The 11,489-nt window shown below is 42.2% G+C and overlaps 1 protein-coding gene across 5 annotated transcripts in view; it reads right to left on the bottom strand.

Moving 5' to 3' along the window:
* Positions 1–55: 55 nt before the first annotated feature.
* The window catches only part of LOC147185683 (utrophin-like), a 91,644-nt gene continuing 80,210 nt past the window's right edge, over positions 56–11,489 (bottom strand). For all 5 annotated transcript variants that reach the window (XM_086104110.1, XM_086104109.1, XM_086104112.1 and 2 more), the window contains 7 exons: positions 9,995–10,060; positions 5,441–5,602; positions 5,134–5,371; positions 3,197–3,275; positions 3,007–3,090; positions 2,452–2,477; positions 56–1,813 (listed from right to left, as the gene is read on the bottom strand). In XM_086104110.1, the coding sequence (XP_085960236.1) occupies positions 1,805–1,813; positions 2,452–2,477; positions 3,007–3,090; positions 3,197–3,275; positions 5,134–5,371; positions 5,441–5,602; positions 9,995–10,060 (664 nt within the window). In that variant the 3' untranslated portion in view covers positions 56–1,804. The remainder of the gene's footprint in view (positions 1,814–2,451; positions 2,478–3,006; positions 3,091–3,196; positions 3,276–5,133; positions 5,372–5,440; positions 5,603–9,994; positions 10,061–11,489) is intronic.

Below are 11,489 nucleotides of genomic sequence, written 5' to 3'. Positions count from 1 at the left end.
TTACGAGACAAGAAAAATCATCACTTGACAGAAGAAATCCATCAAAAGGCGCAAACGCGTTGTTATAAAATTTTTATTTGGAAATAAAACAATGTTCCCATTTTACACATAGTGTGGTCCATCTATTTTACATACCAGGAAAGGGGTGGGGGTGGGGGGTTTTAACCACAGTTTTGCCATTGCAAAGTATCTGGTAAAATAATCACCCATATGGATCTACAATCTGCAAACGGGAGGGAGGAGATTATAGTAGTGTTTAGTCTCACAAGTCGTACATGACACACCGTAACATTAATAGCGCCACAAAACCAAAGGAAGAACGCGCACGCTTCAGCAGGACCAAACTGTGGTTACAGTAACAGTGACTTGAATCTCTCCAAAACAAACAAAAAATAACAACGTGCTATCCTCAATGCAGTGTCTGCGGATATAGTGAGTCGCAACAAACGTGTGTCCGAATGAGGCTGAGGTAGCAAAGGCAATCATGGCTTTCCTCTTGATTGATCATTTTTTACCCAAAAGACACACCCTCCAACCGCCCCCCTAAAAAATCTACACCGTCTTTCAACGAATGTAATTGTCCAAATGTCTCTTTGGACACACTCACCCGCCATCCGCACGTGGACTGACAAAACGTTTAGGCACAAACATAGTTTGCAATGAAGTCTCTCAGTGTATTGATGATCGCTAGAGTGTTGGGGGTGTGGGGCAGAAAAAAATTGTGACAATGCAAAAAAAGTCAAAGTCGGCGAGTAACAAGAAGTCGCAATGTTAAACGACTAAATCGGGGACGCAGTGGCGCCTTGAGATACACACGGCACGACGTACAACTTTTGCGCTACAAGAAGTCATTCGGTGACAGTGAACGCAATTCGCACCGGCTGTCAAGCTAAACATCAAACTAAGAGAATTACACATTGTCCATTTGAAACAACTGCACTACTTCCGCTAGCTTAATGCTGAGTCACTTCCAGGCTCTTCGTTTGTCCGCGTGGCTGAAATGCACTGCCACCCAGTGGCCAAGTCATGTACATCAGGAGGAGTTGCTATCTATTTTCATAAAGCTCAAAATTATCGAGCAAACTAGTCTTTGCTGTTTTTGGGAGGGAAGCTGGAACCATTTTACATCATTTCGACGGCAACGATGATTTGACATAAAATAGTTTTGAGTTACGAGAGTAGTCACGGAACAAATTAAACATGTATCTCAAGACAGTAATATATTTGTTAAAAATAAAAACAAAACGGAATAAATTAGTTGTAATCTTGTAGTCAAAAAATGCAAGAAAAAAAAGTTGAAATATTGTTTTTTTAAAAAAAAATAAAATAAACATACTTTCATAAAATCTAAACATCTTATGCTCACAAAATTCCGACTTTATTTTTGTGATATTTTAACTTAATTCTGGTGGTACCGGTATCTTTTTTTCTTCTGTATCAGTATGGCCCTAATACTCCTTTGTATTTTAAAAGTAACTCTGCAAAACAAATTAACTTTGAAGGTCCTCACACAAGCTTTTGAATGAGCAAGTGTGTCCACTCCCAAAAGTGAGTTTGAGAGGATCGAAGCCCAGAAGAATGAGAAAGGAAAAGTAACAAATCGTTTCCGGGTGAACCGCATCAAAAGGGATGGTTTTCATAATACAAAGGTTGGGGGTCCATATTGAGGGCTAAAAGCGGATATGACGTACAGTTGGAGACGTTCTGTACTTTGCATAGTAGACGAGGACGACAAGGATGGATGAAGTGGTTGAGCTGTCTGGTCCCGGGGTGGGGGGGCTTCTTTGTGGGTCATGTCGTATGGTCACAACACCTGCAATGCAAGACCAATGACATCAAGTATCAAGGCCGAACAATTCATCCAATTCAAAACTGCATCGTTTGGATCTCGATGAGGAATTATTTAAAAAATAAGTTGAAACGTATTTTCCGTTGGAGGTGTAAAGCTATTATAAAAACACTTTTCTCTCGACTGTGGATGTTAAGATGGGTTTGGAACGACCGCCCCGAATCCACATTTCCTTCACTATTCAATTCCTGGAGTTGCTGTGGATTCTATTTTTTATTGATAGCATTTTGATTCAATTTGAAGACATGATTAGCAAAATCTGACAGCTTCAGAACATATGTGACATCACACCCAGAAATGGTTGCCACCCAATCGCAGGGCATACAGACGAACAACCATTTGCGCTTACAATCACACCTAGGGAAAATTTAGAGTGCTCCGGGCATGTTTTTTGGAATGCGGGAGGAACCCGGAGTACCCAGAGAAAACCCACGCAGGCACGGACAGAGACAACATGCAAACTCCAAATGGGGAGGCCGGAGCCAGAATCGAACCCTGCAACTGTGCACTGTGAGGCGGACCTGCTCACCAGTCGACCACCGTGCCGCCCCATTTCACACACACACACACACACACACATGCGCGCACACCCGTCACCTTACCTGTGGTCTGGACGAGTGGCTTGTTGCTGCGGGCAAAAAACAAAAAACAAACCAAAAAACCGTTAGAACTTCTGCAGAATGTCATTTTGATGCTATAACTCAGAATATATATTTTTTATGCGAGCAATATGTTTTTACTGCTTGCAATCATCCATTAAGTGGGTTTAGCGGCCGATCATAAAGTTGCAGCAGCATTTCCGACAGTTTTAATTTCATTGGAGAAGCATTACACGCTTACAGAGTGCAGCAAACAATATTTTGGCTAACTATGCTGGAACCCGTGACTTTTAAATCATTCGAGTTGAATGGAATGAGTATTTCAAATGATGTGACATAGTGGCTGCATTTGGGGTGACCGCAATGTCACTCTCAATCAGGATTATGAGAATAAATCCCCCCCCCCCCCATTCTCGGTTAGTTTTGTATTTCGTTTTGCCTTTTGATTTTCTATTAAACACGGATGACAGGTGCTGACCGGCAGTCTTGCTGAGGATGATGGATTGACGCTACCACGCGGTAAGGATATGAGGAGGAGAATTTTGAGGGGAAACTTACGACTGCATGCAGGGAAGGAGTTGTTAATCTGCTCCATGACATCAGCCAGATCAGAGCTGCTGTTGTGAGGCTCCAGCAGCTCATCTGAACACATATACGCATGCATGGAGTTGGAATCCCATTTCAATTGGAGAGAAGAAAAACGGCGCCTTCATCACCCCTCAAAGGTGTTTGCTGCCGAGTGTTTCACCTGAGTTCTCGGGAAGTGGTTCTCCATCTTGCGCGGCGGGAGAAGACGAAAGTCCATTGACCCTCAAGTCCACCGCCGGCTGAAAGGGAAAAACAACACCAAAAAAAAAGTCAATCAAATGAGCCCTTGCACCGAATCGCGAGGGCAAGTTCACTTTTGAAGGACCCCGCGTACAAGCCAAATTGATCCTTAAATGGCAGACTTTCATTGTTTTTGTGTGAGGGGGAATTTTGAGACTTTTTTTAATGGGGTTCTCGTGAGGATAAGCGGCTCGGATAATAGGTGCATGGTTCCAGTAATAAGATAAGAAAACCTTTATTAGTCTCGCAATGGAGAACTTCCCAATTCACAGCAGCAAAGTTATGAAAGGAAGAAGTAGAACAACAAAATATAGGAGCTGCTGGAAAGGCAGCCACTCTCGCGGCACCATTTTGAAGTCAAAATAACAAAAATAACACAACACAACACATAGGACACAGACAGTCGTGCAATCTTCACCACTTTTCTGCATACGCTTTGTTGTCTGAAGCAGTTCTAGATGAAAGAGGAGAGGATCAAAGTGTCCTTTCACCAGTGGATCAGAGACGTCATGCTGAAAATGTGCACACGTCTGCTACAAGCTAAGTTTTGAAAGCAAACACGAAGCTGTAACGTCCATTGACGAAAAGAGATTCGTTCACTTCTCCTGTCATGAGAGCACTTGCTGACGGCTGCCTACTCGGGCGCCATCTTGACTTCAAAGATCATAATGACAATCATGCCTACCAAATGTCAGGGTGCGACGGGAAAGTGGCTGTGGGGGGATTAATAATGAAAGTCTCAAGTCCTCTCATCAGAGCGGCAAATGGTTCATTAAGTAGTTTTCATTGCAATTATTTTTTAATTTGTTTTGACTTTGGTTATTTTTTTAAATTAGTTTTCATCGCAACTTTGTTAGGGTTTTTTTTCCTAGTTTATTTTTTTATAGATGGGGTATTTGTCAAGAGCAAGATACAAAAAACCAAACAAAGTGTAATTCCCTTTATTTTATGTTTAGTTTGACAGTCAGCTTGAACTGGGAGTGACCTTAAACAGCGTAATGCCTCTTTGGAGGAACTGTACTCTAAAGTTTTTTATCTCAAGGCAGACTGGAGTTTAAATGCGTTTACAATCAGGACAAATCTGTAAGACAGGCGCACGACTAAGCAGAAGGAAATATCAAACTGACCCTAAAATGGCCATTTCAGATCAAAGTGGCAGATTTCCCGCTTTTTAGTGGAACTACTCACGCCAGGGCTGGACTACTAAATTTTGTTTCCTCTGACAAACTGGCCTTCTAATAACAATGACACCACTGGAGCACGCACGGTGACGAAGGAAGGATAATATTCACTTTTTATGGCTTGCACGGCAACAATAAGAGCTAAGTGTGTCATCCGGATGACTGTGGATAGCTTTCCAGATGGTGCAAACAAGCAATTTATAGCCGGTGACATTTAGAGCCCCATCCCAGATTCCCTTTGGCACTCAAAGCCAAATCAATGTTGCCAATATCCTCTTTTCTTCTTCTTCTTTTTCGCCGGAGGCGCGAAGATGTTGAAAACAAATCCAAAGGCTCCTCTTGCATTAGCTATGGTCAAAGCTCGCTCGGATTAGACCGCAGCACGTGTGAAGCTAATAATTATAATAATACCCGGATTTGTGTACTCTTGTGCGAGTACAGGAGAAATTGGCCGCTTCACATGAGCCAGAGTTGAAGACTTCGGGCTCACTTTTGGATTGACACTCAACTCTGTTCCATGAGGCTGCTCAGCCTGAAAATTGCGAGGATTTTTAATTTTTCTCCATAAGTCGTCAAGGGAAATAACAATAAGCCTAAACTTAAATCAACACACTGTTCAATTGTGTCTCTTCTGAAAAACGTCACCAATCTCGGATGGGCTTGTTTGTGTGCTCACCTGGTGCAGCAGTTGCCTGAGGCGATGGAGCTGCGACTCCAGCTGCTTGTTGTGGTCCTCCAGGATGTGCATGCGGGCCTCCAGGCGGCCCTTGTGCTGCCGCAAAAGCTTCGCCTCGGCCAGGAGGTCGGCTTCGTCGGGATGAGCCGCCGACATAGGGCTCTCAGGCTCCCACGGGCTTCCGGCGGGGCCCCCTCGCTGCTGCTCCTTCAGCTGCTCGTACTCCTTCTGGAGGCTCCTGGGATTCAAACCGTCCCCAGTGAGCGGAGATTCTGAAAGCGGAGGCAGACGGTGGGGTCGACGATACCTTTGCTCTTCCTCCAGGCGATGAATGACCCGCTCCAGCTCGCCGCGCTCCTCCCTCTCCACGGCCTGAAGGATCTGCACGGGGCTCTGAGGCTGGCTGCGGGGCGAGCCCTCGCCTCCGAGCGTCTGGCAGTACTGAAGGATGAGTGCGTGCTCATCGTCCCTGTGTTAAAAAAAAAAATTAAAATTAAAACATACGGCAATCGTCAAAACCTATGCTAACACCCTTCTGACGCTGATCGTGATAAATGAGCTGACATAATTATATGTTACCGAGACAAAACAAATCACAAGATTCTGAGGGATGCTAACTTGCTGAAGCTAAACTTTTTGTTGAATGAAATTCCCAAAATGCAAATTTCAACGGCGGTAATATAAAGTGACTTTTTTGGGAGGGGGGTAGAAAATGCCATCCAAGCGTGTAACGCAACAAACGGATTAAAAAAATAAATATAGTAGGTTCACGATATTACATGAAGCTATTTTGGCACAGCTTTGCTTTAAGCTCTGCAAACCCCGCATATACAGCAGCACATTTATCTGGCTGATAAAATGGAATGAAGGGGGATTTAGTGCAGGTGCATGGGGGCAGATGGGAGAATTAGGTTGGAGCTGGAGAGATAGTAGAAAGAGATGCAGGTTTTTTTTGTGTATATGTGCTTTTTGTCCATCTATTTACACGCTGTATCAGATCTGACGAGAGTGTTGCCATGGTTTTTTTTTCTTTCTTCCAGATTAACACTCAAATACATGAACATTAAAAGATATCGTGTTTAAAAAGTTGACCTCACTTCACACAAAACTTTCATCCGAACCATTTGAGGCTCGTCCTGCCACATACTACGGATGCAACATACCGTCTCGGTCATTGCTGAATTGCACAAGTATTACAAATTCATACAATTGGAAGTTTGTTGTTTTGGCACTTGAAGTGCCTCCTCAAAGCACATTCAGATAATTTGCATCATTATTGCAGTTAAACTGCATCCATTGACTTTTGTCGGCTGACACATCCCGCTCAGGCTCCACGGGGAAGTAACAACATAAAAAGAACAATAACCCCCCCTCCCCCCTTCAAAAAAAAAAAAAAAAAAAAAAGCAATGGCAAACTTCAACTAGTTTGCTATCTGGAAATACAGACCGGAAATACGTCAGTTGTGAGATGAGATGCTACAACCGTTCCAAAGTACAATTCAATCACTAGCTAGCTAAAAGAGCGCTAACAACCAAATCTAGTAAACTCTCACTATCATCTTGTTTAAATATACGTTAAGCACACAGAGCAGAGAGAGTCTAAATGCCCGTGACTATTATTGTACGCTCGGTTCGTAGGTGTTGGTGCTCGTTGTGTGCTGAAGTAGCGGTTGCTTGAAAGTTCAAAACTACCCTAGCGTCTACGCTAATTTTAGCGAGCTGCTTTTATGTCGGCATGAAGGCGGGTTTAAATGACAACAAAGCAAGCGGCAGAGAAAGAAACAATAAGAAATGGAACGAGCAAGGCAGGGGAGGGAGGAAACAAGAAAAAAAAGCAGAGGAAAAAGTAAATGTCTGAGCTTCTACTTGTAAAAAAGGGAAACTCAACAAAATACTCCAGCGGTGCTTTTGAAGGTTACGATATCAAAGTCGCCTTGCAATCATCATAAATTTGTGCTTTGTTGCTGTCACTGTGTTTTTTTTTGCTGACAGATCCATTCAGGAGTATAAAGTGGGACACCTTCAGTCCTTCAGGTTACAAACACTGACGACTCATTGGAAAAAGAAGTAACATGTCATATCAGCAGACACCTCTGTTGAGCAATTGGATGTCTGGTTTTTCAGGATTGCTGAAATACACGACAACTACACTGAAGCACATACAGTACACAGTGTGTGTGTGCGTGTGTGTGTGTGTGTGTGTGTGTGTTTCTCGCCATTTAAAGGTATCCCTTCCCTTTGGCAAAACACACATAGAGGGGAATTCAAAGTAGGATGAATGCGTGGATGATATGAAAAGAAGCAATAAACCCTCCTAGCTCCCCACAAAGTGACTGATATTAAAAAGCGGGGGTGAAAAACAGAGCAGCGCAGAGTCGTGGCCTTTGCTGACTTGGAGAGCAACAAAAACAGCCGGCTTGCTAATTAAGGATTCCCTTTTGAACACGCACACATAATATTTGGGCTATTTGTGCACGACTGTTTTGGATGTGAGCAAGCCTCCAGCCCGCAACTCAACATGGATGTAATTCAGGGGTGATCTCAATCCGATAATCGCAGGTTTGGGACAGGTGTGATACTGGTTTGGCTGCCGCGCGCATGTCTGAGGTTGCTCAGGGAGTTTGGGTGAATGCTCAGACGAATGCCTCGAGTGCCTCGCTGTCACAGTGTGGAAAAAGCCCTGTGACAACCCGGTGGCTTGAAGCAGATATATTTTCTCAGTGGAAACACTGACAAGAGTTGTGCGTTGGCAAAAGAAAGATGCTACATGAAGTAGCATCCATTTTTTTTCCAGGATGAAGAAGTGCTAATTGATTGACACTTGAGTAGAGAGGTGTTTTTGAGAGCGGAGAGAACGGTTTGCTTTTTCACAATTTTGAAGTACTATTTTAAACAACTGTTTTGTTTTGTTTTTTTCATTTTTCCAATCATTCGTCTCTGTGGCATATAAAACTTAGAAGGGATTGCTTTTCACTTCGGGGAGACTTTAAGCACACACACACACAGAAGGTTAGAGAGCAACGTTGTACTTGAACTTTTTTAAATGAACAATTAACAGGAACATCATGAAACGACAAAATAAAGCGTTGCAAACACACACTCACAGAGAAAAGCTGATTATCCCTCCCATAAAACCACGAGCAAGAAGCAAGTTAAACCAAATAGGGGAAGCGAATTAAATGGTTTTCTTCAAGTCGGTGATTTGTCGTACATTCCTGATGCAGTTCATCAAATATGATGCCGGGATCCTGTGTTTTTAAGCATGGCTGTTCATCAAATTAGGAGCTCTATTATATTTAAGGGACGTCATACAGTATACTCACTATAGCGCTACAAAATGTCTTCCTTTGTATCGTGGATAGGGAGTAAATCCCAATACGGCAGTTTAATGGGTGTTTTTGTTCAGCCTTCGTCATCATCATCATCATCATCATCCACCTCCTCACCTCCTTCCCGCACAATTGTGTATGGGCGTCAGGTTTGTATGAAGGAGATAAAAAGAAGCGAGTGGGAGCGGGCATAATGTGTTTGTCACACACTTCGAATCAATCTTCCTCAGCAATGCTTTTGCTGCTCCTCTATTATTTTGTTTTTCAGCAGTCTGGAGGACTTGAAGGCTCGTGCTGATCAAAGCATCCAAGGTCACGTGGAGGTGTCGTGGCGTCAGGTTGCGTTCGCCCCAGCGGGGAAACCATGCTACATGGATGACGGTGAGGATGACGATGACATTCTACTCAGCCCCTTAAAGGGCTTGACTTCACGCTGCGCAAGTCTTCAACATTTTAAAATTATTTTTAGACTAGTGCAATTCTTTTTTTAAACCATTTTACGAAAGGCATTTTCTGTTGTCTGAATCAAACAATAAATTAAACATATTTTAAGGAATAAAAAACAAAAAATAAATACAATTTAAGAATAGAATAATTGAAAAAGATCATGTGCAATAAAATGCAAAAATGTAAATTAAATAAAACGAATAACTAAAATCAACTAAAAAGGAAGGAATTAATGATTAAAAAAAAAAAGATTAAACAAAATAAAAAATCTATCTCAAACACAAAATAAAAAATATAAATAAATACATTATTAAAAACAATTTCAAAAGAACTGAATTAACACAATGGACTATTAAAAACAGACTCAAAAAGATTAAAGAAAATAAAATTAAATTGACTTGAAATAAAACGGACTAAAACCAACCAATAAATCCAATAGCTATTTTTTTTTTAAATAATAACAATAAAAATGATTACAAGAATAAGAAATAAGACATTTCCTTCTAACACTGAGTGGTGTTAATCGTTGGAATCATGTGCTTTCCTTTGGTAAAAGGTCCATGACACACTCGGGTCGCTGAGTAACACACAGGCTTACGCGCGCGCACACACAAAATAGAGTTTAGCACTTTTCGGCACAGTTTTACATCTCTCTCCCACGCGTCTGATCAAGATAAAGCGTTGCTATCAGGGTACGCTGAAACCAATCACTTGTTCGCCACCCCAATCTCTCCCAGCCCTTGCAGTCTCGGACAATTCCTGGAGAAACACTTTTGATAGCTTTTCAGCTGCAGTGTTGCCTTAACTTACGAGTTTAATTTGTTCCGTGACTAGGAGCATAAGTTTAATCGCATTAATCACATAACCAATGTTTTCTTCCCCTTTAAAAGTAATGGAAAGGACATGAATCCGTTCCAATAGCCCTCCAAAACGGCATTTTTTTTTTGTTTATGTGTTTTAAATCAAGAAAAATAGATAAGAGATAATATGAGAACATAAAAGACAAAAGAAAAAATGTTTTTAAACATTAACATACACTACTAAGGTCATTAAGATAAGGTATCCATCAAAAAAAGAGCTCTTACATGCTTCCTGTAGCTGAGCTGCTGTCTGTAGGCAGCGATCCGTTTGACCTCTCCATCTGTGCCAACCTGAGGGACAAACATCATCACTCAACATCCCCGCTCCGAAATGTCATCGCAATTGGTCAGAGGAAATAACGGAACGGGACATTTGTGGCACTGAAGTACATTTTTCAGCTAACTGCATTCATCGAGCATATTGGTTTTTCTTACGAACATGTGTAAACGTATCTGTAGTTTCTATTCTTTGTCGAAAATAGGCTCGCTACTTTATCCAACCTCCGCGGATGATGCACACCGCAAAAAAGACATCCACCGTAATTGAGATTACATGGCTTTTCCACATGGCAATGACGAGGCACTCTCAGGCGAGCCATGCCAGGTCAAACACTGATCCACACGATGGCTGCCTAGTGGGACTTCGAAGAAATAAAATCCCCCTTCGCTACACTTCCGCCTTTCTCAACGTGACATGCAGAAACTCACAGCCAACGATGAGGCACTCTAAAGCAGCGACACCAGTGGACTATCCAAAGGCAATATGCATTTTTTGGGGGTAGCGCCATCCTTCAGCTGTTTCTGATACTGTCTTTGCAACTTTGGGCTTGAATTCCGAGGTTGTTTGATGCAGAACCCTTCCAATTGTGAGGGTTGTTTTCTTACAAATATCTACTAGCGCAATTTAATAAGAGCATGTGGCTCCGGAGAGGAGTCACTAATGAGCCTGTTTTTCCCGACGTAAGCGTGTAATTACTGAAACTCTGTCACAGGCACAATCTCTTCTTCGTGATGAAATGTAACATTTGGCAGAAAATTAGCAGAACGATCCTATGTAGCTGACATAAACACCGGCGAACACCAAGAGTTGCCTAATTTAGTCTTGGGGCAGCCGTTACAAAATGCAAAGCTGCTTCGAAGACAAAAACATCATCATTTTGATCATAGGTAGTCGACTGTTCTGGTAAATTTCCATTACATTTGTGGAATGAAATCTGACAAATCCCAGCGTGGATGAACATGTGCTGGCGAAAGCCATCACCCGCTGCGTAGTCGGCCGGTGGTTCGATGCAGCGCACCGCAGCATGACGGAATTAGCCGAAAGCCAGCTCTGTAGGACATGTGATCTGAGCATCGATGTCAACAAGTCACCAGGCAAACACTACACACTCCTCCTAATGCACTTGAAATGGTTGGAAGTGAGTCTCGTCTTTGTTACAGTGGTGAAAATTGCACCAATTATGTCATCATGCAGAATGATCTTGCAGTAAAATGAAAAAAAAAAACCCCAACCATTTTATAAAATTATACCAATTATGTCATCGTGCATAATTCTCTTGCCATAATATGAAAAAAAAATGTATCAAATTTTGTGCATCTCTGTGGTCCTTTGTCGGAACATCTTGACAATGTTTTACATTTTGCTAATTTGACAGGCTTTGCAATGGCTGGTTTTCTCTCTTCTAGTCGGGGGGGTTGAGGGGATAAATGCACCATTCCC

Source organism: Hippocampus guttulatus, chromosome 23 (assembly GCF_054856545.1).
Source record: "Hippocampus guttulatus isolate MCC_2025c chromosome 23, RoL_Hgut_1.0, whole genome shotgun sequence".
Taxonomy (NCBI): Eukaryota; Metazoa; Chordata; class Actinopteri; order Syngnathiformes; family Syngnathidae; genus Hippocampus; species Hippocampus guttulatus.
The sequence above is the reverse complement of the archived record's forward strand: the minus strand, read 5'-3'. Positions and strand labels throughout refer to the sequence as shown.